Source organism: Notothenia rossii (assembly GCF_949606895.1).
Source record: "Notothenia rossii genome assembly, chromosome: 11".
NCBI lineage: Eukaryota > Metazoa > Chordata > Actinopteri > Perciformes > Nototheniidae > Notothenia > Notothenia rossii.
In genome coordinates this window covers 487,843-514,967 of record NC_136910.1, presented here as the reverse complement: position 1 = coordinate 514,967, position 27,125 = coordinate 487,843, and the positions used below count along the sequence as shown (strand labels likewise).

Sequence of the window (27,125 nt, the reverse complement as noted above, 5' to 3'; positions counted from 1 at the left end):
GCAAAACTCAGCGACTGTGTGAACGTGAACATTAATAGAATATCACCTCCCATCTTCAGAGCAATCTGACTATTAGAACATTAGCGTTAAGAAAGCTTACTTAAATATCTGCCACAACATAAGTAACCGGATCAGAGTCACATTAAGTACAGTCCGCGGCAGTCACATACTGGATGCAGAAGGATTATTTGAAGCAACACATTAAGTTGAGGAAACACTCGAGTCAAATGTAATGAAAGTCAGATGGTGTGTTAGACGGGGCAGTGATATCATAAACCTGTTCATGTACGCATTCAAACACTTGTTCTGTTACCAGCTGTGTTCACCTTGCAGGTGCAGCTATGTGGCTTTGATCCTGGATCAAGTGTTTAAGTCATGGATGTTTAAAGTTTAACTTCTTCATATGTCTAATATTATAGTTGACTTTTCATTCAGGAAGTATGACGCTGCGCTGTCAGTACGCTTCTCCATGTTTGTGATTGGTCGAATGCTCCAGATACCACCCCTTTCATGTGAACGCGCTCCTAACTAGATAGGACACGGCTGGCTTGAGCGATCCACTTGATAACCAGCGTCGTAGGACCGTTTAGTGAGAGCGCGTATGTTTTGGATCAGGTAAGATAACTCAGAGAGATCAGGGTCTGTTGAACTGGATTCGTAGTACCGGCCTCAGAGCACCTCTTTCACCCTGTAGCTGGCCGGCTCTGTTGTGATTGGTCATTAAACACACCGTGTGTGTGTGTGTGTGTGTGTGTGTGTGTGTGTGTGTGTGTGTGTGTGTAGTGGAAGAAGGCGGAGGAGAAGCTGGAGAAGGAGCTGCTGGAGGCCGAGGCCTCGGAGAGCAAAGACAAGAAGATCAAACTGGTGAGGAAAATACCTGAGAGAACATTATAATAATGAGAATGAATAACCTAACTCCTCCTCTTCCTCTTCCTCGTCTTCCTCAGCACACGGAGACCCTGAACATCGTCTTCCTCATTTACTTCAGGATCCTGAAGAAAGCTCAGAAATCTGTTTTGATCCCTGCGGTGCTGGAGGGGCTCGCCAAGTACAACACACACACACACACACACACACACACACACACACACACACACACACACACACACACACACACACACACACACACAGAAAATCTTAAACGTGGTCTAAAGTGAGTCTTGTGGGTTCTGATGATGTCACTTCCTGTCAGTTTCGCTCACCTGATCAACCTGGAGTTCTTCGACGACCTGCTGAACGTGCTGCAGGGCCTCATCCAATCAGGAGTGAGTACCCACCTAGGCCCCGCCCCCTCACATAAATCAACCAATGAATGAACTGTTAATGATTAAATCATGTGTTGTGATCAGGACCTGAGCACCAGGGAGAGTCTGCACTGCATCCAGACCGTGTTCACCATCCTGTCAGGGCAAGGTGTGTGTGTGTGTGTGTGTGTGACTGTGTGTGTGACTGTGTGTGTGTGTGTGTGTGTGTGTGTGTGTGTGTGTGTGTGTGTGTGTGTGTGTGTGTGACTGTGTGTGTGTGTGTGTGTGTGTGTGTGTGTGTGTGTGTGTGTGTGTGTGTGTGTGTGTGTGTGTGTGTGTGTGTGTGTGTGTGTGTGTGTGTGTGTGTGTGTGTGTGTGTGTGTGTGTGTGTGTGTGGACGCGCTCGTGAACTGTCAACGGTAGCTCAAATGCTTGAGCTACGTTTTTATTATAATTACTGTGAAATCTGCCTATTATGTTTTCGTCATTATTACAACAAACACACACTTGCAACTGATAACACTGGATGATTTTAGATATTAGACTATTAAAAAAAGAAATCATGCTTCAAATAAGTGGGGGGACATTGTGTGCGTGTGTGTGTCTGTCTGTGTGTGTGTGTGTGTGTGTGTGTGTGTGTTACAGTGTGTGACCTGTATTAATATATTTCTGTGTGTGTCAGGTGACGTACTGAACATCGACCCTCTGAACTTCTACTCTCAGCTCTACAGGATCCTGCTGGAGACCCACGCCGGTCAGACACACACACACACACACACACACACACACACACACACACACACACACACACACACACACACACACACACACACACACACACACACACACTTTGTATTGTATTATTGAATGAGAGAGGTTCCAGGTTGTTGTGTTTAATATTCTTGAGAATATTTGTCATTGTTCAAATGATAACAACATTAGCATAAAACATATTTGTCCACTCATGTGTTGATGAGAGTATTAAAAACTTGAAAGATATTCCTCTAAGGAACATTTAGAACAGATCAAAAATGTGTGATTAATTTGCGATTAAATATCGACTGACAGCCCTACTTACGACACAGGACACTTTCCTCTCTTTCCCAACATGGCCTCACCGGTCTGGCAGTGTTTCAGGTGTCTGAAAAAGACAGTAATAGCGGTATGCAGCGTGTGTGAAGCAGAAACCCTGCAGCTCTGAAGATCCCCATAGGCCCCGCCCACTCGATCTGATTGGCCGATACTGACTCCGGCGATCGGAGCATCCCTAGTTATGAGCGTCTGATGGTAGTGACTAACAGCCCGTGGCCGTGCTGCTTCCCTCAGTTATGACTCTTTACGATGTGCCCACAGGCGCTGCTAACGAGGACGTGGTGATCGTGCTGCGCTGCGTGGACGCGATGCTGACGCGGCGCAGGAAGCAGGTTTCTCTGCAGAGAGCCATGGCCTTCATCAAGAGGCTGAGCACCCAGAGTCTGACGCTGCTGCCCAGCGGGGCGGCCGCCACGCTGCAGAGCTGCCGGGCCGCGCTGCACGTGAGGCCTCTGACCACCTGATGTCACCCTGCATCGAGAAGCACAAACACTGACTCTCTCTCTGTGTGTGTGTGTGTGTGTGTGTGTGTGTGTGTGTGTGTGTGTGTGTGTGTGTGTGTGTGTGTGTGTGTGTGTGTGTGTGTGTGTGTGTGTGTGTGTGTGTGTGTGTGTGTGTGTGTGTGTGTGTGTGTGTGTGTGTGTGTGTGTGTGTGTGTGTGTGTGTGTGTGTGTGTTCCAGGCCTTCCCTAAGTGTGACTTCCTGTTGGATAACGAGTCTCAGGGCAGCGGATTCTTCCTGCCGGAGCTCAACGAGCCGGAGCACTGCAACGCTCAGAACACAGCTCTGTGGGAGCTACACACTCTGAAGGTACACACACACACACACACACACACAAACACACACACACCACAGACACACACACCCCTGAGCTTCAGCTGAATAGGGACTCTTTAATACATATATAAATGTGTGTGTCCACAGAGACACTTCCACCCGGTGGTTGGTAAGCTGGCGTCTCACCTCAGCCACGGAGCTCCCAGCGATGGGGGGGGGGCTCTGGGCCCGGAGCTCAGCCGCCGGTAAACTTTTATTAACTTCGTTTTTCTTTTCCTTTATTCTTTGTTTGAAGTTATTTATGGTTTTATTTTGAAATCTTTATTGATTGATGGCGTTAGTAACCCGTGTATCAGCCGTGACACAGTTAATGTTAATGACCCCCCCCCCCCCCCCCCCACAGGAGCCCTGTGGAGCTGTTCAAGATCTACAGTGTGAAGGAGCTGACCTTTGACCTCCCTGCAGCCCCGCCCACCAAGAAGAGGGTAAACAACAATCACTCCTTCAAAATAAAAGTCTCCCTTTGAAACCAAATCAAGAGTCACGGCTTAAAACATATAAATATCTTTTATAGGATCGTTTTGTGACGGGGGGGTCGCTGCTGGACCCGGAGCTGCAGAGACAGGCTGAGAGCGCCATGACCCTCCCCCCCGACGCCCCGCTGGACTTTAGTGCAGCTCTCACACAGACGGACACACACACCGAAACAAAAGACACACCCATCGACACACTTAACGTTATACACACTGATACACACACACCTTCAGAATAAAAGCCTCTCTCACACACACCTTCAGAATAAAAGCCTCTCTCACACACACCTTCAGAATAAAAGCCTCTCATTGCAGCAGTTTGTTTATAAAGGATTTGCTCAGTATTTTATAAACTTTATTTCCTTTCAGAGTTCGTCTAAATAAACATTTCTTATTGGAACAGTCTCTCTTTATTTGGTTTCTACACACAGTGATGCTTTCACTTTGGAAAAACATTTCTGTAATTTTATAAAAGTTTAAATGTAGGATGTTGAGGTTTTGAAATGTTTTTTATTGTCCCGTCCCAACATTATAAGAGTAGCCAAGTTTACGGATGTCAGTGAACGCGTCTCAGACGGGTTCAGGATTTGGTGTTCTGGATCCACTCTGTGATGAGTCGATGAGCGACGGCGTGTTTTGGGGGGAGCCAGGGGGTGGGGGGGGCTCCTCCTCCTCTGTGGGGGGGCGTCTGCAGGGCGGAGAGGACCTCCTGCTGGGAGAACCAGCGAGCGTCCTCCAGCTCAGAGTGATCCACACACAGCTGGGAAAACAATGTGTTTAGAAAACGGTCTCCGGCTTGAATCTCAGGATCCATGTATCTGTGATCCTCTCCAGAAGGAGTCATCACATACAGAGCATCAACTAGTTCCTGAACAGTGTCCTTCACATGCTGATATCCAAGAGAGGGAGTTCCACAGTCACAAGATGGAGGAATAGAAAGCAGTATTCAATGTTTACTTCAGATTAGCTCCACGTCAGAAATGAGCATGCTTGTCACATGTCTCTCTCCATAGAGGCTGAATCATCATGTTAATCACATAGCTATCATATGCCTCAAACAGTCCTGATGCTCTGCTAGGTAATCACACATCCTGTCATGTTCACAGCTACAGTTGATACCTTTGTTAGCATGTTACTCTCATGTTGGAGGAGGACATTCAGTGTTTTTCACAACACGAGGAAAACATTTTAATTACACAAATATATTTTAATAATTAATCTAAAGAGTTTCAACATTGCCTTTAATTTAAGTCGTTTATGGATACATATATCAACTCATCAGGATTTCATGATTATTACATTGGGGAAAAAATTAGTGGGTGGGGTTTACAGACTCACCTGAGAGTGGGCGGGGCTAACGGAGGCGTGGCAGGCCATCATGAAGGAGCTCTGAGGAAACGGCCAGTGCTGAGAGGAGCTGAAGGAGAAACTCTGGACCTCCAGGCCCACCTCCTCCGCCACCTCCCTGCTGAGGGTCTCCTCCAGAGTCTCACCTGCACACACAGGTAGTCATACAGGTGTACAAGGAGGCCATGACTACATCTAGAGTTCTGCCGATGTTTTGAACATTGCAGACTGAAGCTCAGCGCTAACTTTTATACGTTCTGCTTGGCTCCAAAAACCATTACCTCAGTTTTATCTTTGTTTAGTTGGAGAAAGTTCTGACACATCCAGTCATTGATTTGTTCAATGCACTCACTCAGTGTCTGAACTGGAGCATAGTCTCCTGGTGAAATGGTTACGTAAATGTGTGTCATCTGCATAGCTATGGTAACTTATTTTGTAGTTTTTCATTATCTGAGCCAGTGGTAGCATGTAGATGTGAAAGAGAAGAGGCCCCAGGGTGGAGCCTTGAGGAACCCCACATGTCATCTGTCCACTCAGATGTGTGTTTACCTATAGAAACAAAGTGTTTCCGTCCTTTAAGTAGGATTCAAACCACTTAGAACTCTGCCAGAAATTAGTCAACATGTAAAGGCTTCATGACTCCTTTCAACCCCTGAAACTACGGCGGCGTGCGTTGTCGCTTGCCGGCGGGGGGGGCTGAAACTCGACCAACAACCAATCACATGAATCTCCCGCCCCAGACACACAAGCACGCGGTTTGATTGGCTAGAGCTTGTACTGGCATATGATTCGATTGGCTGACGCCTCCATCAAGGCGTCAAAAGTAGAACATTGCTCTACTTTTGCAGCGAGCACCGCGAGAGAAGCTACGCTTTGCTCCCACAATGCAGTTAGGCGAATCGTGACGTCACCCCATTCAAAGTGAATGGGCAGAAGGGTTGAAGCGGCAACGCACGCCGCCGTGTGTAGGGGCCGTAAACAGGTAGAACCGTGGAACAGGGAGAACAGATGGAACAGGTAGAACAGGTAGAACAGGTGGAACAGGTAGAACAGGTGGAACAGGTAGAACAGGTGGAACAGGGAGAACATGTGGAACAGGGAGAACAGGTGGAACTGACCCATGTCACAGAACCCGGCCAGAGCACTGTACAGGCCCGGAGGGAAGGCTGCCTGTCGGCCCAACAGACAGCGTTCCCCGTCAGACACCAGGACGATCACCACTGGAGACATCTGCAGAACACAGGGGTCAGAACCCGGTCAGAACCCTCTCTGGACCGGTTGGGTTTAAACTTTAAAGCTCTTTTGGTTCTGTTAAGTGGTACCTTGGGGTAGTAGATGATGCCGGAGCTGCTGCAGGTTCTCTGACTTCCTGCCTGGTTCCGGTGTGTCGGCTGACCCGTGGCGCTGCAGAACCCGCTGGTTTGATGCCAGCGCAGCAGAGCCTGAGCCTGAGCACAGAACCGGGTCAGGACCCTTACATCAACAGGAGGGTTATACAGGAGGAGGTTCAGGTGCAGTTACAAACCTTGGCCACCAGGGGCGCCTCTGCTCCGCTCAGAAGGAAGAAGGACTTCCTCAGATCCACAAAGGTTCCCCCGCACAGTTCCTCTGCTGCCATCTGATCCAGACCTCCTACAGAACCAGGGAGTCAGAGGAGAACGATACATTCAGGGACTCACTAAAACCAACAGAGATCAGAGGATTCCTACCGATGTCCAGACAGAACTGGGCCTGGTTCTGTTCTGTGCAGCCAATCAGAACCGCCTCCTGCAGCAGGGTTCTGTCCGACCCGAGGTTCTCCAGGAGAGACTGCACGTCTGCAGAACAAAGAGAACGTGTTCCTCAGAACCTGTCTGTGGTACCGGCAGTTCCATACCAGTGGTTGTTTATCTGCGGTTCTGTATCTGTTGTTCTCTACTTAAGGTTCTATACCTGTAGTTCTGTACCTGTGGTTATCTACCTGAGGTTCTGTACCTGTAGTTCTGCGGTTCTGTACCTGAGGTTCTGAGTTCTGCGGTTTTGAAGGTTCCCTGATGGTTCCTCTGCAGCAGAGGGCTCAGGCGGTGGAACAGGAACATGTGAGCGTCCTGCAGCGCTGCAGAACAAACATCATCGTTCTGCTTCAGACCGTCCAGGAACCTGAGAACAGGAAACACGAAGTTCATCACCAGGACCGGACAGGAAGTCAGGGACTAACAACTGAACGCACCGCAATGCTAACATGTAGCATCTCTCAGATACTGAACCTCATCCTGGAGACGAAGCTGGAGCTGCAGCGACTCGACAGACGGACGATCTGAAGAACTCTCAACATGGCCGTCACTCTGTTAGCCTAGCTTAGCATGAAGACTGGAAGCACAGGGAAACCTGTAGCCTAGCTTAGCACAAAGATTGCAGGCAGAGGAAAACAATTTAGCCTAGCTTAGCATAGTGAGTGGAAGCAAGGGGGAATGTGATAGCTTAGCAAAAAGACTGCAAACAGGGGGAAATGATAGCCTAGCTTAGCACAAAGACTGGATGCAAAGGGGAAGATGTTAGCCTAGCTTAGGGGGAACATGTTAGCCTAGCTTAGCACAAAGACTGCAAACAGGGGGAAATGATAGCCTAGCTTAGCACAAAGACTGCAAACAGGGGGAAACGATAGCCTAGCTTAGCACAAAGACTGCAAACAGGGGCACAAAGACTGGAAACAACAAGTTGGATGATAAGGTCCAGGTCACTCTGCTTTTATTCAACAGAAACTCAGTTTATATCACAGACAGAGCTGAGTTAGGCCGACTGTGTTTCAGATGTTCAATAACGTTTGACATGATCCTCATTGTCTGATGGATCAGATGTACAGTAACCCTGCATCAGACTCATTACATAATAATATGTATTATATAATACCCTGTATTCCCTAGTTTTCAGAGAGTTATATATATTATATATAACTCTCTGAAAACTAGGGAACATCAAAGTGTGAAGCAACCTGAGGGCAATGATCTTTAACAACACACCGATCTCAGAGCTGCCAGCTGAAGAGCTGCGTGTGTTTAATATGACCTGTGCGTGTTATATCGTTATATCTTTATTAATATTTTATAACAACAGTGAAGTCTGAAATCGGCTTTTCTTACCTCTGACCTCTGACTTTTCTTCTTCTTATTCTCTTCTGTTTCAGCAGCAGACTCTTTACCGCTCCCTTTCGGAGACAGTCTGAACATACATCTAAATACTGTTTGTTTACACCGTGGTTTACTCTGAAGGACTCCAGTTCCCAGAAGGCATTGCGGCTCCACACGTGTGTCTGGTATCAGGCTAACAGCAGCATCATGTCTGTGTTTATGGATCTGAACCTGGTCTACAGTCCGGACAGCAGCCGGCTGCAGAGGCTGGTGGAGACCGCGGCTCACCGTGAGTACCCCCTGGGAAACAGAGGAGCATTAACGGGGCTCCGAAGAGCATTCACCGGGGATAAACCTGCAGCATGGGGGCTAACAATACTAGCATCAGGGCTAACACCACTAGCATCAGGACTAACACCACTAGCATCAGGGCTAACACCACTAGCATCAGGGCTACTAACACTAGCATCAGGGCTATACCCTCTAGAATCACGATTGATAACACTAGCATCAGGGCTAATGACACTAGCATCGAGGCTAACAACAACACTAGTATCAGGGCTAACACAGTGCTCTGTGGCTGTGGTGTAGCTTTTGTATTACTGTAAATAACATTATAAATAATACTTGTTGCATCAGTGCAGTTCAAGAGCTCCCAGAAAAAATGTAAACTACAGACTGACATGTTTCTGTCAGTAAACCCAAAGTTAATGTATGAACCATATGTATTACATCATGAGATTATAACCCTGTGTGTGTGTGTGTGTGTCTCTCTCTCTGTGTGTGTGTGTGTGTGTGTGTGTGTGTGTGTGTGTGTGTGTGTGTGTCTGCAGTGGGTTACTCCACCGTTGCCATCAACTATGTGTATGAACCAACAGCCAAAAAGAAACAGGTGAGTGGTGCGTTCAGGGATACTACTGTTGATGAATGTTTACAAATATCAACACGACATAATCTTATTTTGAAAAATGAGCCAACAGTGAAGTTTTGTTTATATACTTTTATTTTGTAAATCTCTGTTTACTTCCTGCAGGACATTCCCGCCCCAAGGCCGATTAAAGATCTGATCCCAGAGCTGCCCATCGTACAGGTACCTGTCTCACTCTGTGACACCTCTCTCACTCTCTGTAACACCTGTCTCACTCTCTGTAACACCTGTCTCACTCTCTGACACCTGTCTCACTCTCTGTGTAAACACCTGTCTCACTCTCTGTGACACCTGTCTTACCCTGTGACACCTGTCTCACTCTCTGTAACACCTGTCTCAACTCTCTGTGTAAACACCTGTCTCACTCTCTGTGACACCTGCCTCACTCTCTGTAACACCTGTCTCACTCTGACACATGCCTCACTCTCTGTGTAAACACCTGCCTCACTCTCTGTGTAAACACCTGTCTCACTCTCTGTGTAAACACCTGCCTCACTCTCTGTGTAAACACCTGTCTCACTCTCTGTGTAAACACCTGTCTCACTCTCTGTGTAAACACCTGTCTCACTCTCTGTGTAAACACCTGCCTCACTCTCTGTAACACCTGCCTCACTCTCTGTAACACCTGCCTCACTCTCTGTGTAAACACCTGTCTCACTCTCTGTGTAAACACCTGCCTCACTCTCTGTGTAAACACCTGTCTCACTCTCTGTGTAAACACCTGCCTCACTCTCTGTAACACCTGCCTCACTCTCTGTGTAAACACCTGTCTCACTCTCTGTGTAAACACCTGCCTCACTCTCTGTGTAAACACCTGTCTCACTCTCTCTACCACTTGTCTCACTCTCTGTATTACCTGCCTCACTCTCTGTAACATCTGTCTCACTCTCTGTGTAAACACCTGTCTCACTCTTTGTAAACACCTGTCTCACTCTCTGTAACACTTGTCTCACTCTCTGTATTACCTGTCTCACTCTCTCTGTAACACCTGTCTCACTCTCTGTAACACCAGTCTCACTCTCTGTACCACTTGTCTCACTCTCTGTATTACCTGCCTCACTCTCTGTAACATCTGTCTCACTCTCTGTGTAAACACCTGTCTCACTCTTTGTAAACACCTGTCTCACTCTCTGTAACACTTGTCTCACTCTCTGTATTACCTGTCTCACTCTCTGTGTAAACACCTGCCTCACTCTCTGTGTAAACACCTGTCTCACTCTCTGTGTAAACACCTGCCTCACTCTCTGTGTAAACACCTGTCTCACTCTCTGTGTAAACACCTGTCTCACTCTCTGTGTAAACACCTGTCTCACTCTCTGTGTAAACACCTGCCTCACTCTCTGTAACACCTGCCTCACTCTCTGTAACACCTGCCTCACTCTCTGTGTAAACACCTGTCTCACTCTCTGTGTAAACACCTGCCTCACTCTCTGTGTAAACACCTGTCTCACTCTCTGTGTAAACACCTGCCTCACTCTCTGTAACACCTGCCTCACTCTCTGTGTAAACACCTGTCTCACTCTCTGTGTAAACACCTGCCTCACTCTCTGTGTAAACACCTGTCTCACTCTCTGTACCACTTGTCTCACTCTCTGTATTACCTGCCTCACTCTCTGTAACATCTGTCTCACTCTCTGTGTAAACACCTGTCTCACTCTTTGTAAACACCTGTCTCACTCTCTGTAACACTTGTCTCACTCTCTGTATTACCTGTCTCACTCTCTCTGTAACACCTGTCTCACTCTCTGTAACACCAGTCTCACTCTCTGTAACACTTGTCTCACTCTCTGTATTACCTGTCTCACTCTCTGTAACACCTGCCTCACTCTTTGTAACACATGTCTCACTCTCTGTGTGAACACCTGTCTCACTCTGTAATCACCTGTGTAAACACCTGTCTCACTCTCTGTAAACACCTGTCTCACTCTCTGTAACACTTGTCTCACTCTCTGTATTACCTGTCTCACTCTCTCTGTAACACCTGTCGCACTCTCTGTAACACCTGTCTCACTCTCAGGGTCGCTCTCGTCCAATCAGAGTGCTGAACAGGCTGACGGTGATGATGTCAGACTCCAGTCACTTTGTGAGTGTGCTTTTATTTTGAAATCTCACAGTTTTAATACATATCCCTGTTCTTCTTGTTTGGTGTACACATGTGATGGTATTTACTGTGATGTTGTTGTTGTTTACCTCAGTTTGTGTACGTGTGATGGTATTTAATAATAATAATAATACATTTGATTTATATAGCACACTTTAAAGACAAACGTCATCTCAAGGTGCTTCACAAAGCAATAAGTAAAAAAATATCTAAAGGAGCATATTGGATAAAATATGGCAATATAACAAATAAAAATAAAAGGTTAAGAGCATAAAAGGTTTAAAAATAAATAAATAAAGGAAAGGACAGTCAGTAAAATGCGGTGTGGAACAGGCATTTCCTAAAAACTTAGAGTGATGCCGAGGTCCGTCTGTTCTCTGGAAGCTGATTCCACAGACGTGGACCCAGGGAGGAGAAAGCACGGTTTCCCATGGTGACCAGTTTTGTCCGCGGAACAACCAGGAGATTGGAGCTGTCTGACCTGAGTGTGCGTGGGGTATGGGAATGTTTTCTGGTTAGCCGTTCCTGTAGGTAGGCGGGGCCAGTGTGGTTGATGGCGTTGAAGACCATGATGAGCACTTTGTAGTTGATCCGGTGTGTTACAGGGAGCCAGTGGAGTGAGTGGAGGACGGGGTGATGTGCTCTGATTTGTGTGTTTTTGTGAGTATCCGGGCGGCACAGTTTTGTACATATTGTAAAGTCTCGGAGTGGTTTTTGCTGGAATGCCTGCAAGCAGAGAATTGCAGTAATCAATGCGGGAGGTGATGAAGGCATGGAGCAGTTTTCCTGCATCCGGTTTATGAGGGAGTGTCGCATTTTGGAGATGTTTCTCAGGTGGTAGTGTGAGGCTTGGCAGACCGTCTTTATGTGTGCTTGGAATGAAAGGGATGAGTCCAGTTTCACACCAAGGCTCGTTACAAGTGGGGAGAGGGGAATGGAGTGGCCATTGATGCTGATATGAGGGATATCAGTTGTTTGTGTTTGATATGGTGTTCCAATCAGAGTGGCCTCTGATGTGCTGCTGTTTAGTTGGAGGGAGCTGTTGCTCATCCAGTGGTGTATGTGTTCCAGGCATCTTGAGACATTTGAAAGTGCCAGATGTTTATCCGGGGCATTTCGGAAATAAATCTGTGTGTCATCAGCAGCATATGTGTGGAAGCTGATGTTATGGCTCCTCAGTATTTGTCCCAGGGGCAACATGTAAATTAAAAAGAGCAGTGGCCCAAGGAGAGGCGACATAGTGTGTGTCGGGGGTGCTTTTTCCAAGACGGACATATTCCTGTCTTCCTGTGAGGTATGAGTGGAAAAAGTCCAGAGCCTTGCCAGCGATTCCCACCTCCTGGAGTCGCCGACACATGATGCGATGGTCAACAGTGTCAAATGCTGCACTTAAGTCCAGCAAGGTGAGTAGGCTTGGTGAACCAGAGTCAGCCGCCATCAGCAGGTCATTTAGAACCCTGACCAGAGCTGTTTCAGTGCTGTGAGCTGCTCTGAAACCAGACTGGAAGGTTTCATAGAGCTCATGAGTGTGGAGATGAAGCTGAAGGGCAACAACTTTTTTCAGAGCTTTAGCTAAAAAAGGCAGGTTTGAGATGAGGCGGTAATTTGAGAGTACCTCAGGATCCAGGCTGTGCGTCTTCAGGACAGGCCTGATGGCTGCCAGCTTGAGGGAGGGGGGGACCTCAACACTCAACAAGGATTTGTTTATTATGATGGTGGCAGTTGGAATAATGGATGGAGAGCAGGTTTTCAGTAGGGAGGTGGGGGTAGGATCAAGGGCGCAGCTCGATGAGGTCATTGCTGAGATGATTTTTGAAAGCTCAGTTTGCGCGACCTCCGTGAAGCAGTTCAGGGTTGGTGCATTTGATGGAGTACAGGATGTTTGGGAGAGACAGGTTGGTTTGAGGAGGCTTTGGCGATGTTAAGCCTGATGTTTTACTTTTTTGTAAGCTGGTCAGTGTACCGTGGGGCAGAGCCATGGAAAGACACCACTCGGGTTGCTTCAGGTGCCAGCCTGTCTAGGCACTCAAACAGGGTGTTAGACCAGTGCACTAGTGAGAGTGCAGCATGGGGCCTGGAGAGGACAAAGGAGAGAGGACAGAGGAGAGGGCAGAGGAGAGGGCAGAGGAGAGGACAGAGGAGAGGACAGAGGACAGAGGAGAGGACAGAGGAGAGGACAGAGGAGAGGAGAGAGGACAGAGGAGAGGACAGAGGAGAGGGCAGAGGACAGAGGACAGAGGAGAGGACAGAGGAGAGGACAGAGGAGAGGAGAGAGGACAGAGGAGAGGACAGAGGAGAGAGGAGAGAGGACAGAGGACAGAGGACAGAGGAGAGGACAGAGGAGAGGGGAGAGGAGAGAGGAGAGGAGAGGACAGAGGACAGAGGAGAGGACAGAGGACAGAGGAGAGGACAGAGGAGAGAGGGCAGAGGAGAGGGCAGAGGAGAGGGGAGAGGACAGAGGACAGAGGACAGAGGACAGAGGAGAGGAGAGAGGAGAGGAGAGAGGAGAGGACAGAGGAGAGGATAGAGGACAGAGGAGAGGACAGAAGAGAGGACAGAGAGGAGGACAGAGGAGAGGACAGAGAGGAGGACAGAGAGGAGGACAGAGGAGAGGACAGAGAGGAAAGGGCAGAGGAGAGGACAGAGGAGAGGACAGAGGAGGGGACAGAGGAGGGGACAGAGGAGAGGACAGAGGAGAGGACAGAGAGGAGAGGGCAGAGGAGAGGGCAGAGGAGAGGACAGAGGAGAGGACAGAGAGGAGAGGGCAGAGGAGAGGACAGAGGACAGAGAGGAGAGGACAGAGGAGAGGACAGAGGAGAGGACAGAGGAGAGGACAGAGAGGAGAGGACAGAGGACAGAGGACAGAGGGCAGAGGAGAGGGCAGAGGAGAGGACAGAGAGGAGAGGGCAGAGGAGAGGGCAGAGGAGAGGGCAGAGGAGAGGACAGAGAGGAGAGGACAGAGGAGAGGACAGAGAGGACAGAGAGGAGAGGACAGAGGACAGAGAGGAGAGGGCAGAGGAGAGGACAGAGGAGAGGACAGAGGAGAGGGCAGAGGAGAGGGCAGAGGAGAGGGCAGAGGAGAGGACAGAGAGGAGAGGACAGAGGAGAGGACAGAGAGGACAGAGAGGAGAGGACAGAGGACAGAGAGGAGAGGGCAGAGGAGAGGACAGAGGAGAGGACAGAGGAGAGGGCAGAGGAGAGGACAGAGGAGAGGACAGAGAGGAGAGGACAGAGGACAGAGAGGAGAGGGCAGAGGAGAGGACAGAGGAGAGGGCAGAGGAGAGGGCAGAGGAGAGGACAGAGAGGAGAGGGCAGAGGAGAGGGCAGAGGAGAGGGCAGAGGAGAGGACAGAGGAGAGGGCAGAGGAGAGGACAGAGGAGAGGACAGAGAGGAGAGGGCAGAGGAGAGGGCAGAGGAGAGGACAGAGGAGAGGGCAGAGGAGAGGACAGAGAGGAGAGGACAGAGGACAGAGAGGGGAGGGCAGAGGAGAGGACAGAGGAGAGGACAGAGGAGAGGACAGAGGAGAGGACAGAGAGGAGAGGACAGAGGAGAGGGCAGAGGAGAGGGCAGAGGAGAGGGCAGACGAGAGGACAGAGGAGAGGACAGAGGAGAGGACAGAGGAGAGGACAGAGAGGAGAGGGCAGAGGAGAGGACAGAGAGGAGAGGACAGAGGAGAGGACAGAGAGGAGGACAGAGGAGAGGGCAGAGGAGAGGGCAGAGGAGAGGACAGAGGAGGGGACAGAGGAGAGGGCAGAGGAGAGGACAGAGGAGAGGGCAGAGGAGAGGACAGAGGAGAGGACAGAGAGGAGAGGACAGAGGGCAGAGGAGAGGACAGAGGAGAGGGCAGAGAGGAGGACAGAGGAGAGGGCAGAGGAGAGGACAGAGGAGGGGACAGAGGAGAGGACAGAGGAGAGGACAGAGAGGAGAGGGCAGAGGAGAGGACAGAGGAGAGGACAGAGGAGAGGACAGAGAGGAGAGGACAGAGGGGAGGACAGAGGAGAGGACAGAGAGGAGAGGACAGAGGAGAGGACAGAGGAGAGGGCAGAGGAGAGGACAGAGGAGAGGACAGAGGAGGGGACAGAGGAGAGGACAGAGGAGAGGACAGAGAGGAGAGGGCAGAGGAGAGGACAGAGAGGAGAGGACAGAGGAGAGGACAGAGGGGAGAGGGCAGAGGAGAGGACAGAGGAGAGGACAGAGAGGAGAGGACAGAGGAGAGGACAGAGGAGAGGACAGAGGAGAGGGCAGAGGACAGGACAGAGGAGAGGACAGAGGAGAGGACAGATGAGAGGACAGAGGGGAGAGGGCAGAGGAGAGGACAGAGGAGAGGACAGAGGAGGGGACAGAGGAGAGGACAGACGTTAGCTGACTATGGTCTATGTCCTTGGTCTTACGGAAGGTTATGGTACGTGTTTTTCCAGGATCCAATGGCTGAGACATGACATCCAGCAGCACCATCCGGTGGTCTGTAGGGGTGTAACGGTTCACAAACATTTCGGTTCGGTACGTACTTCGGTTTTCAGGTCACGGTTCGGTTCGGTACGTTTTCGGTACAGCAGCAAAAATTATCACGAAACATAAAATATATATTTACAGTGGGGCAAAAAAGTATTTAGTCAGCCACCAATTCAGCAAGTTCTCCCACTTAAAAAGATGAGAGGCCTGTAATGTTCATCCTAGGTATACCTCAACTATGAGAGACAGAATGACCTACAAACAAACAACATGTCTGTCTCTCACAGACCTGTAACTTCTTCTTTAAGAGCCTCCTCTGTCCTCCACTCGTTAACTGTATTAATGGAACCTGTTTGAACTCGTTATCAGAATAAAAGACACCTGTCCACAACCTCAAACAGTCACACTCCAAACTCCACTATGGCCAAGACCAGAGAGCTGTCCAAGGACACCAGAAACTAAATGGTAGACCTGCACCAGGCTGGGAAGACTGAATCTGCAATAGGTAAGCAGCTTGGTGTGAAGAAATCAACTGTGGGAGCAATTATTAGAAAATGGAAGACATACAAGACCACTGATAATCTCCCTCCATCTGGGGCTCCACGCAAGATCTCACCCCGTGGGGTCAACATGAGAAACAAGAACGGTGAGCAAAGATCCCAGAACCACACGGGGGGACCTAGTCCATGACCTGCAGAGAGCTGGGACCAAAGTAACAAAGGCTACCATCAGTAACACACTACGCCGCCAGGGACTCAGATCCTGCAGTGCCAGACGTGTCCCCCTGCTTAAGCCAGTACATGTCCAGGCCCGTCTGAAGTTTGCTAGAGAGCATTTAGATGATCCAGAAGAGGACTGGGAGAATGTCATATGGTCAGATGAAACCAAAATAGAACTCGTTGGTAAAAACTCAACTCGACGTGTTTGGAGGAGAAAGAATGCTGAGTTGCATCCAAAGAACACCTACTGTGAAACATGGGGGGGGGGGACATCATGCTTTGGGGTTGTTGTTCTGCAAAGGGACCAGGACCACTGATCCGTGTAAAGGAAAGAATGAATGGGGCCATGTATCGTGAGATTTAGAGTGACAACCTCCTTCCATCAGCAAGGGCATTGAAGATGAAACGTGGCTGGGTCTTTCAGCATGACAATGATCCCAAACACACCGCCCGGGCAACGAAGGAGTGGCTTCGTAAGAAGCATCTCAAGGTCCTGGAGTGGCCTAGCCAGTCTCCAGATCTCAACCCCATAGAAAAGCTTTGGAGGGAGTTGAAAGTCCGTGTTGCCTAGCGACAGCCCCAAAGCATCACTGCTCTAGAGGAGATCTGCATGGAGGAATGGGCCTAAATACCAGCAACAGTGAAAACCTGGTGAAGACTTCCAGAAAGCGTTTGACCTCTGTCATTGCCAACAAAGGGTTTATAACTAAGTATTGAGATGAACTTTTGTTATTGACCAAATACTTATTTTCCATCATTTACAAATAAATTCTTTCAAAATCAGACAATGTGATTTTCTGGATTTTGTTTTCTCATTGTGTCTCTCATAGTTGAGGTATACCTAGGATGAACATTACAGACCTCTCATCTTTTTAAGTTGGAGAACTTGCTCAATTGGTGGCTGACTGAATACTTTTTTGCCCCACTGTATATTTTTTTATTATTATTAAACTGTGAATATTCACTAAAATAAATACAAAATATAATAAAATAAACATTAAGATGCAGCATTTTGATGAACTGAAATCATCTGTATCTGAACTGTACTGTACTCGTACCTCAGCAGCCAGTTTGACATTAGGACTTGCTTGTCATTGTATTTTCATGTTTGTTTAAAGAAAGATGAACTTGTCCACATTGCTTGCTGAAAGGGCAGATCTGCTGGCACTAACAATGTCTCTGTGGAGAACACCCTCTCTAGGGACAGAGGTAGCAGATACAGCCAGGTAGCTCTTTGCTAACATGGCAACATAAGGATGGCGTTTGTAATAGCTTTGGCTCGGTCTGAACTTGTTGTGAGTGGTGGAGGCTTAAATGCTAGCGGGAGTTGGGTTTGCACTTCAGTCTGTTTTCTTTTGGTACCGGTGATATTCACGTTCGGGTGATGCCTTTTCAAATGAGTGTGCAAGTTTGATGTATTGCCAGCCGCGTAACCAATGTTAGTTGAACAATGCCGACAAACAGCTTTGGTTCGGTCCACCTGTCTTTGTCCCTCATCCTTGTACGTAACTGCAAAACCAAAATGTTCCCAAACCGGAGACTTCAATGATGCTGGAGGATTTTAGAGCTCAACTTTATCTGCGTTCACTATTTCGACAGTTCCTCAAATTACTGACTACATTTGAACGCATCCTTGTGACCAGCTCTCATAGTATGCCTCTCGTCCAATGAAATGACTTGCTCGCTCTATGAGGCGTTGAACCCAATGTGAGCAAATTACTCTGAATGCTGCGACGCAGCACCGGAGATTACTTCCAAAAAGTTGTTCACGTTCTCAATTTTTTACGTTTAACGTCATAGTCGTTCGGTACATTTCGGTACACACGTGTACCGAACCGAAAGGCCCGTACCGAATAATTTCGGTACGGGTACGTATACCGTTACACCCCTAGTGGTCTGACATGCTAAGCTCAAGAGTGTGGGTTTTGGTAACCGTGACATCACCAGTGATGGCAAGATCAAGGGTGTGGCCATTTTTACGAGTAGGCTCTTGTGTATGTTGGGTAAGAGGGAGACAGTCTAACTGCAGCAGTGGAGGTATTGAATATACAATGCTCACTTAATATAAACTGGAAGATGGTAGGCTAATACAAAACCAGCGTCAAATCAAAGACAGACTGACATAGATAGAAAACAGGTTCAGGTGAAAGAAACAAAGGTTTTGAGCTAGTTTACAGACTGTACAGTTTGTGTACATGTGATGGTTGTTACTGTGATGTTGTTGTTGTTGACCTCAGTTTGTGTACATGTGATGGTTGTTACTGTGATGTGTGTTGTTGTTGACCTCAGTTTGTGTACATGTGATGGTTGTTACTGTGATGTTGTTGTTGTTGACCTCAGTTTGTGTACATGTGACCCTCAGAGAGCGACGGCGGCAGAGTATCGGGGGTTCGACCTGCTGGCTGTTCAGCCGACCACAGAGAAGCTGTTCCACGTGAGACGACTTAACACGATATAAATATACATATAAATAATGTATGATGTCACATGACTGCCTCTGCATTGGATTATTATCTGATGGGGTAATAACTTCATCGTGAGCTGTTCGGTACGTACCTTGGTTTTTAGGTCACGGTTCGGTACGTTTTCGGTACAGCAGAAAAAATGATCACAATATATACAGTATATATATATATCTTTTTATTATTATTAAACTGAATATTCACTCAAATAAATACAAAATATAATAAAATAAACATTAAGGTGCAGCATTTTGATGAGCTGAGATCATCTGTATCTGAACTGTGCTCGTACCTAAGCAGCAGTTTGACATTAGGACTTGCTTGTCGTTGTATTTTCATGTTTGTTTAAAGAAAGATGAACTTGTCCACACTGCTTGCTGAAAGGGCAGATCTGCTGGCACTATGTCTCCTGCTGTGGAGAACACCCTCTCGATAGGGCAGTGGTTCCCAAACTTTCTGTCGGGCCCCCCCAACACAAGTCAGGCTCAGTGGCGGCGCCAGAGATTTCTTTTGGGGGTGCTGTGGGGTAGCTTGACGGTTCATAGAGGGTGCTCAAACATTTATGGTTTCCCATTAATGTACCGGCGCTACAGAGGAATGTTCTACTGCAACACTCCCCACGCACACACACAGTGTGACAGTTACAATGAAGGCTCACGGCATACAGGTGTAAGCAGGGGTAAAGTGCTATTTGTTTAGGTGGTGTGTGGACCTCACATAGGGGGGTCCGGGGGATGCTCCCCCTGGAAGATTTATTTTAAATGTTGAAGTTAAAAGCATCAATCTGGTGCACTTTGAGAGCAACATGAGAGATCTATGGAAACCTCTCTCAACACCCAGATGAAACAGATTTACTTTTTCTTTATGGATATTTTGTGGATCACCCTTTAAACTGTATTCTTGTTTTGCTGTCAGATAGTATTTCAAACCTGTTTTTCATTTATTCTCTTATTTTTTTATAACTATAATGATCATATAGACGTGTGCCTCGGAAATCATTGTTTACATTAATGGTGACCAAAATGTTTGAGACCCACTGAGATAACACTGAGAGAGTCCTTTAGCTCACTGAGCCTCTCAGTCTGACAGGAGAGGACTCTCCTCCACTCTGCTGTTGAAAAAACTCCTTATATCCGTTAGCGTAGCTCGCTAGCACCAGAAGCTAACAACAACGATCTCCGGTACCGGTGCGCTCTCTCTCTCTCTCTCTCTCTCTCTCGCTCGTGCACGCACACAAAATGGCTCGTTCCACACACACAGAGCTTTAATGAAACACAGAGACACAGACGTAATAGTACTGTATCATATTATTTTCGATTCAATAATTTTTGAAATTATGATTTATATATATATATATTTTTTTAATAACCATTTTTCCTCCTGGTCTCTCGCGCCCCCCTGTCATACCTCTGCTCCCCCCATGGGGAAGCGCACCCCACACTTTGGGAACCACTGCGCTAGGGACAGAGGTAGCAGATACAGCCAGGTAGCGCTTTGCTAACATGGCAACATAAGGATGGCGTTTGTAATAGCTTTGGCTCGGTCTGAACTTGTTGCGAGTGGTGGAGGCTTAAATGCTAGCGGGAGTTGGGTTTGCACTTCAGTCTTTTTTCTTTTGGTACCGGTGATACTCACGTTCGGGTGATGCCTTTTCAAATGAGTGTGCAAGTTTGATGTATTGCCGCGTAACCAATGTTAGTTGAACAATGCCGACAAACAGCTTTGGTTCGGTCCACCTGTCTTTGTCCGTCATCCTTGTACGTAACTGCAAAACCAAAATGTTCCCAAACCGGAGACTTCAGTGATGCTGGAGGATTTTAGAGCTCAACTTTATCTGCTTTCGCCATTTTGACAGTTCTTCAAATTACTGACTACATTTGAACGCATCCCTGTGACCAGCTCTCATAGGCCCTTTCTCATCTCATCAATTTCACCTCCTCGACTCCTCGGTCCTCCGGTAGTGACCCGGAAACGAATTTCAGCGCGCCATGTTGAAGGACATCTCATTTCTCTAAATGCACTTCGAGGACCGAGGATCGAGCGTCGAGGAGGCTCTCTGGAGGAGCTCTAACCGAGGAGAGAGGAGAGAGGAGAGAGGAGAGAGGAGGCTCTCTGGAGGAGGCTCTCTGGAGGAGCTCTAACAGAAGAGAGAGGAGAGAGGAGAGAGGAGAGAGGAGAGAGGAGGCTCTCTGGAGGAGAGAGGAGAGAGGAGAGAGGAGAGAGGAGAGAGGAGAGAAGAGGCTCTCTGGAGGAGCTCTAACCGAGGAGACACTGATGGCTCCTCCTCGGCTCCTTCGTGGATGCATTTCCGGGAACAGAGATGTTTCAAAGAGTCGTGACGCACGGCCGGACTGATCTCAGCCAATCACAGCTCTGCATGCATCCCCTGGATATTATTTTATTAACTGCTCTCATCACGACGCCATGTTTCCAGAGAGAACAGCTGAGAGGTCCGTGCAGAAAGCAGAGCAGTGTGTATAATATATATCACTCAGTGTAACAGACCTACTCTCTGTCTCTGCTTTAGTTTAGTAGATATCTACAAACAAAGAGTCCAGATGATTCTAAAAACATTTAGTGCTTCACTAAATGGTTTAGGAGCTGTGTGTGTGTGTGTGTGTGTGTGTGTGTGCAGAGGCGCGGGAAGGTATTTTGAGTGGGGGTGCGGAGGTGCTGGACTCCAGTGAACACTATTACGGGCACTATAGAGCACGCACAAAAAAATCCCCACACGCAAACACACAGTAAACCCGCGACTGTTACAATGAAGGTTCGATAATCAGCTCACGGCATATAGGCAGGGGTAAAGTGCTATTTTTTACGAGTGGGGAGCGGACCTCACCTCCTCTAGGGGGGTCCGGGGGGATGCTCCCCCGGGAAGATTTTTTTTAAATATTGAAGTTAAAAGCATCAATCTGGTGCACTTTGAGAGCAACATTAAGAGATCTATGGATACATCTCTCAACACCCAGATGAAACACAACTGAAAGCAGATGTTCTTTTTCTTTATGGATATTTTACAAATCACTCCCCTTTCAAACTGTATTCTTGTTTTACTGCCATACAGTATTTCATAACTGTTTTTCCTTTATTCTCTTGTTTTTTTTATAACTATAATGATCATATGAAGGTGTGCCGCGGAAATAATCTTTTGAATAATTTTTTGACAAACCGTTTGAGACCCACTGAGATAACTTAGACTAAAGTGAACTATCTAAACACTCAGAGAGTCCTTTAGCTCACCTGAGCCCCTCAGTCTGAGAGGAGAGCTCTCCTCCAGCTTGTTGTGGAACAAACAGCTCCGTATGTCCGTTAGTGCAGCTAGCTAACCAGATGCTAACAACACGGTCCCTGCTGCTGGCACCGGTCCCTCTCTCTCTCTCTCTCTCTCTCTCTCTCTCTCTCTCTCTCTCTCTCTCTCTCTCTCTCTCTCTCTCTCTCTCTCCCCCTCTCTCACACACACTAAATGCGCTATTTCCGCACACACACAGAGCCGCGAGCTTGAATGAAACAAGCACACTTTTATTTCCATGCAACTCTCTGATTGGTCTGGTGTCTTGCCTCTGTTGCATTCACTGAACACGGGAAATTACAGTCCTGCCGTCCTTTCTAGTGTCTTGATGAGGTTCACGTAAAGCACGGTTAATGTATTATATTATTGAGGTAGAATTGTCCGGGGCTACAGAAAAAACATTCGGGGCAGGCCGAAATATTATTTTACCAACAATGTGGAATTTATTGGCTCCATATTACACAGATTATGCACAGCGGGAGCAGCAACAACCCTCAAATAATAATTCAGACAGGGGAGCTACGCACCCCCTGTCTGCCGCTAGGGGGGGCTGCAGCGCCCTCAGCACCCCCCTTCCCGCGCCCATGTGTGGTACAGTGTGTAGGTGTGTGTGTGTGGTACAGTGTGTGTGTGTGTGTGGTACAGTGTGTAGGTGTGTGTGTGTGTGTGTGGTACAGTGTGTAGGTGTGGCACAGTGTGTAGGTGTGTGTGTGTGGTACAGTGTGTAGGTGTGTGTGTGTGGTACAGTGTGTAGGTGTGTGTGTGGTACAGTGTGTAGGTGTGTGTGTGCGGTACAGTGTGTAGGTGTGTGTGTGTGGTACAGTGTGTAGGTGTGTATGTGGTACAGTGTGTAGGTGTGTGTGTGTGGTACAGTGTGTGTGTGTGGTACAGTGTGTAGGTGTGTGTGTGGTACAGTGTGTAGGTGTGCGTGTATCCAGTCTCTGATAGTGTTACGTTATTATGAGAGTGCTCTGTTTGATTCTGAAATTGTATATATTTATATGTGTGTGTGTGTGTGTGTGTGTGTGTGTGTGTGTGTGTGTGTGTGTGTGTGTGTGTGTGTGTGTGTGTGTGTGTGTGTGTGTGTGTGTGTGTGTGTGTGTGTGTGTGTGTGTGTGTGTGTGTGTGTGTGTGTGTGTGTGTGTGTGTGTGTGTGTGTGTGTGTGTGTGTGTGTGTGTGTGTGTGTGTGTGTAGGCAGCCTGTATGATCTGTGACGTGGACATCATCTGTATCTCAGTGACGGAGAAACTCCCGTTTATCTTTAAGAGAGCGCCGGTCAACGGGGTGAGAGTTAAAGTTATTATTATTATTCATTACTTTTTTTAAACTTTCCAACTTACTATAACTGTGTGTGTCTCTGTCTGTCTGTCTGTCTGTCTGTCTGTCTGTCTGTCTGTCTGTCTGTGTGTCTGTGTGTCTGTCTGTGTGTGTGTGTGTGCAGGCCACAGAGCGAGGCGTTGTGTTCGAGGTCTCGTACGCTGCAGCGCTCAGAGACTCCACCAGGCGGCGCTACACCATCGCTAACAGCACCGCGCTGATGGAGAGCTGCAGGGGGAGGGTAGGTCTGTGATGTCACAGTGATGTCAGAGGGGGCGGGGCCTGCAGCATCACTCACCTGTCCGTCACTCTGTGTTTCAGAACGTGATCCTGAGCAGCGCAGCAGAAACGGTCAGTCATGAACATCTGATCATTACATCATCAATAACTATTATGAATGACTAATCAATGATGGTTCCTCAGCCTCTGGAGCTCAGAGGGCCCTATGACATCACCAACCTGTATCCTTCCTATTGGTCCAAAACAACTGGTGTGTGTGTGTGTGTGTGTGTGTGTGTGTGTGTGTGTGTGTGTGTGTGTGTGTGTGTGTGTGTGTGTGTGTGTGTGTGTGTGTGTGTGTGTGTGTGTGTGTGTGTGTGTGTGTGTGTGTGTGTGTGTGTGTGTGTGTGTGTGTGTGTGTGTGTGTGTGTGTGTGTGTGTGTGTGTGTGTGTGTGTGTGTGAGTAAAACTGTGTGTGTGTGTTTCCTGAGTGCTGCTCAGAGGTTTGTTGTTCGGTCTGTCAGACGGAGATTCTAAAGATGCCGTTTCCTCCTCCTGCCGATCAGTGGTGCTGCACGCAGGTACAAGTACTACTAATACTACTGCTGTACATACTTCAGGTACTACTACTGACATCCGACTTTACAGCTCCATAAAAACTAGGGGTGCACCGAATGGGAAATTCTTGGCCGAAACCGAAAATGATTAATAGAAATATATATATTATTATTTAAGTTAAGTTTTGCCATAATCATGTATTTTTCCATAATCAGGCAGCTGAACAACATTGGTAAAAAATGTATACATTATATATATGTATATATATATATATATATATATATATGTATATATATATATATATATATATATATGTATATATATATGTATATATATATATATATATATATATATGTATATATATATATATATATATATATATGTATATATATATATATATATATACATATATATATATATATGTATATATATATATATATATATGTATATATATATATATATATATATATATAATGTATGTCTATTATGGGTCCATAAAACATTTATTCAGCTCTTCTGAATGCACACAGTACATTAACTCCAAGTCAAGTGCATTTTCTTTTCTCTGACATTCGGTGATAGGGTTAGAAAGCCGAAAGGGCCTTTTTAAGCATTTTCGGCCGATAATTTTCGGTGGCCGAATATTCGGTGCCTCCCTAATAAAAACCATCACCCCACACTCACCAACTGTCTCTCACAAATTAAGTCCTGGATGCAAAAACTACCTTCAACTGAACAGGGACAAATCAGACATTATAATCAAACCCCCATCCCGTACCAACACCACCCAGAACTTCAGCCTCAACAACGCCACTCTAACCCCCTCCTCCATCACCGACCTGCTGCACCACCAGGCCCCTTCACCGACCTGCTGCACCACCAGGCCCCCTCACCGACCTGCTGCACCACCAGGCCCCCTCACCGACCTGCTGCACCACCTGGCCCCCTCACCGACCTGCTGCACCCCCAGGCCCCCTCACTGACCTGCTGCACCCCCACACCGACTTGCTGCACCACCACACCCCCTCACTGACCTGCTGCACCACCAGGCCCCCTCACTGACCTGCTGCACCACCTGGCCCCCTCACCGACCTGCTGCACCCCCAGGCCCCCTCACTGACCTGCTGCACCCCCACACCGACTTGCTGCACCACCACACCCCCTCACTGACCTGCTGCACCACCAGGCCCCCTCACCGACCTGCTGCACCACCTGGCCCCCTCACTGACCTGCTGCACCACCAGGCCCCCTCACTGACCTGCTGCACCACCAGGCCCCCTCACTGACCTGCTGCACCCCCACACCGACTTGCTGCACCACCACACCCCCTCACTGACCTGCTGCACCACCAGGCCCTCACCGACCTGCTGCACCACCTGGCCCCCTGCCTCTGGAACTCACTCCCACATCAGAGACTGACCCCCCCACCTTCAAAACACGGACCAGAACACAGCTCTTCAGACTGGCTTTTAATGTGTGAATAATGTTGTGTTGCTGTTTTCATATTTTTTTATTTGATTTTATTTCCTTTTTCTCAGCACTGTGTCTTTGAGCACCTGGGGGGTATACTACGGAGCAGGATGTTCTCTTAGCGGCTAACTTCAGGGAGACTCAGGGTTTCCGGTCCTACGAAGCTGGTTCTCTTTTTAGCGGGCTAGATCTCCATGGTAACTGATGCTGAACGGCTAACCTGCCCCGGAGCAGGTTAGGTTGCAGGCTAAGAGCTCAACTCAGTGAAAGCACTGCCTGCTGACCAATCAGAGCTCAGTGTGCGGAGTTTAAAGCGATCAAGTCAGATTACAGGAGAAAGGAAATACAGGAAAGCTGCCGTTGCAGGAAAGACGGCCGGCAAAAATCACTGACTGTGTGAACGTGAACATGAATAGAATATCACCTCCCATCTTCAGAGCAATCTGACTATTAGAACATTAGCGTTAAGAAAGCTTACTTAAATATCTGCCACAACATAAGTAACCGGATCAGAGTAACATTAAGTACAGTCCGCGGCATATCACATCATCATGTATCATCTCCTTATCTGAGTCAGCTGAGCCGTATCTGGCCGTGCAACACTCACAGTGTCACATACTGGATGCAGAAGGATTATTTGAAGCAACACATTAAGTTGAGTAAACACTCGAGTCAAATGTAATGAAAGTCAGATGGTGTCTTAGACGGGGCAGTGATATCATAAACCTGTTCATGTACGCATTCAAACACTTGTTCTGTTACCAGCTGTATTCACCTTGCAGGTGCAGCTATGTGGCTTTGATCCTGGATCAAGTGTTTAAGTCATGGATGTTTAAAGTTTAACTTCTTCATGTGTCTAATATTATAGTTGACTTTTCATTCAGGAAGTATGACGCTGCGCTGTCAGTACGCTTCTCCATGTTTGTGATTGGTCGAATGCTCCAGATACCACCCCTCTCATGTGAACGCTCCTCACTAGATAGGACACGGCTGGCTTGAGCGATCCACTTGATAACCAGCGTCGTAGGACCGTTTAGCGAGAGCACGTATGTTTTGGATCAGGCCAACCGGCTAACTCCAACATATCCAGGTTAGGTTGAACCAGCTTCGTAGTATACCCCCCAGGAAAAAGTGTTAGCACTATTGTACATACTACTGTAAATAGTAATGCTGTGTGTGTGTGTGTCAGAAACCAGGAAGACTGCGAGCGGCATCATCTACACGGTGCAGCACCCAGAGGCTTCGCCCACAAAGACAGCTGGAGACACAGGTAGATGGTCTCCTAGCAACAGATCATGATGTATCAGTTCATATATACTTACCTGTGTTTACCTGTGCAGGTGACCCTCCTGCAGCCAAGAGAGCCAAGCCTGGCGCGTGATTGACAGCTGAGGGGCGGGACTAAGTGATTTATTGTTCTAGACATCCCATAATCATCCTGAATGATCTCTTTGCGTTGAATGTTTTTCATGTGTTTTGTGAATAAAGTTGTATTTCTTTATTGAA

The 27,125-nt window shown here is 47.7% G+C and overlaps 3 protein-coding genes and 1 long non-coding RNA gene across 10 annotated transcripts in view; 2 read left to right on the top strand and 2 right to left on the bottom strand.

Moving 5' to 3' along the window:
- noc3l (NOC3-like DNA replication regulator) overlaps positions 1-4,046 on the top strand; it is an 11,660-nt gene extending 7,614 nt beyond the window's left edge. Inside the window, exons 11-20 of the mRNA XM_079658014.1 lie at positions 784-864; positions 948-1,048; positions 1,193-1,265; positions 1,350-1,413; positions 1,927-1,998; positions 2,598-2,779; positions 3,018-3,146; positions 3,261-3,358; positions 3,517-3,598; positions 3,688-4,046. Of these exons, the coding sequence (XP_079514140.1) occupies positions 784-864; positions 948-1,048; positions 1,193-1,265; positions 1,350-1,413; positions 1,927-1,998; positions 2,598-2,779; positions 3,018-3,146; positions 3,261-3,358; positions 3,517-3,598; positions 3,688-3,885 (1,080 nt within the window). The 3' untranslated portion in view covers positions 3,886-4,046. The remainder of the gene's footprint in view (positions 1-783; positions 865-947; positions 1,049-1,192; positions 1,266-1,349; positions 1,414-1,926; positions 1,999-2,597; positions 2,780-3,017; positions 3,147-3,260; positions 3,359-3,516; positions 3,599-3,687) is intronic.
- On the bottom strand, positions 3,989-8,247 carry nudt13 (nudix (nucleoside diphosphate linked moiety X)-type motif 13). 6 transcript variants are annotated; one of them, XM_079658016.1, is made up of 10 exons: positions 8,113-8,246; positions 7,557-7,655; positions 7,240-7,489; positions 6,990-7,132; positions 6,703-6,810; positions 6,519-6,625; positions 6,316-6,441; positions 6,112-6,223; positions 4,985-5,139; positions 3,989-4,535 (listed from the first exon to the last, which is right to left on the bottom strand). In XM_079658016.1, exons 3-10 carry the CDS (start codon positions 7,305-7,307, stop codon positions 4,227-4,229), a joined length of 1,128 nt encoding a protein of 375 aa, XP_079514142.1. In that variant the 5' UTR covers positions 7,308-7,489; positions 7,557-7,655; positions 8,113-8,246; the 3' UTR covers positions 3,989-4,226. The 6 variants fall into 6 exon arrangements, with proteins under 6 accessions (XP_079514142.1, XP_079514144.1, XP_079514141.1 ...); XM_079658018.1 differs by lacking the exon at positions 7,557-7,655 and having other exon boundaries at positions 7,240-7,367; positions 8,113-8,247; XM_079658015.1 differs by having other exon boundaries at positions 7,240-7,655.
- rpp30 (ribonuclease P/MRP 30 subunit) lies at positions 8,172-27,125 on the top strand. Of its 2 annotated transcripts, XM_079658023.1 has the most exons (12): positions 8,172-8,389; positions 8,934-8,992; positions 9,134-9,190; positions 11,046-11,111; positions 18,663-18,734; positions 23,250-23,339; positions 23,497-23,613; positions 23,694-23,723; positions 23,796-23,833; positions 24,093-24,172; positions 26,809-26,889; positions 26,960-27,125. In XM_079658023.1, the coding sequence occupies exons 1-12, from the start codon at positions 8,308-8,310 to the stop codon at positions 26,998-27,000; spliced, it is 813 nt and encodes a 270-aa protein (XP_079514149.1). In that variant the 5' UTR covers positions 8,172-8,307; the 3' UTR covers positions 27,001-27,125. The 2 variants fall into 2 exon arrangements, 1 of the variants encoding a protein (XP_079514149.1); XR_013803859.1 differs by having other exon boundaries at positions 23,796-24,172; positions 26,960-27,016.
- LOC307024158 lies at positions 24,714-26,889 on the bottom strand. Its single transcript, XR_013803860.1, has 3 exons — positions 25,514-26,889; positions 25,321-25,436; positions 24,714-25,241 (listed from the first exon to the last, which is right to left on the bottom strand). It is a non-coding gene; the product is annotated as an uncharacterized lncRNA (long non-coding RNA).

What these genes read in the sequence shown, in the direction of transcription:
- nudt13 (XM_079658018.1), bottom strand. Translation starts at nt 7,307, where the DNA reads ATGTTGAGAGTTCTTCAGATCGTCCGTCTGTCGAGTCGCTGCAGCTCC. An exon ending in AGGCGCCCCTGGTGGCCAAG is followed by an intron (nt 6,442 to 6,518) that starts GTTTGTAACTGC and finishes TTCTGTGCTCAG; the next exon opens with GCTCAGGCTCTGCTGCGCTG. An exon ending in TTAGCCCCGCCCACTCTCAG is followed by an intron (nt 4,536 to 4,984) that starts GTGAGTCTGTAA and finishes CTTGGATATCAG; the next exon opens with CATGTGAAGGACACTGTTCA.
- rpp30 (XM_079658023.1), top strand. Translation starts at nt 8,308, where the DNA reads ATGTCTGTGTTTATGGATCTGAACCTGGTCTACAGTCCGGACAGCAGC. An exon ending in TGTCAGACTCCAGTCACTTT is followed by an intron (nt 11,112 to 18,662) that starts GTGAGTGTGCTT and finishes TGTGACCCTCAG; the next exon opens with AGAGCGACGGCGGCAGAGTA. An exon ending in TGGAGAGCTGCAGGGGGAGG is followed by an intron (nt 23,614 to 23,693) that starts GTAGGTCTGTGA and finishes TCTGTGTTTCAG; the next exon opens with AACGTGATCCTGAGCAGCGC.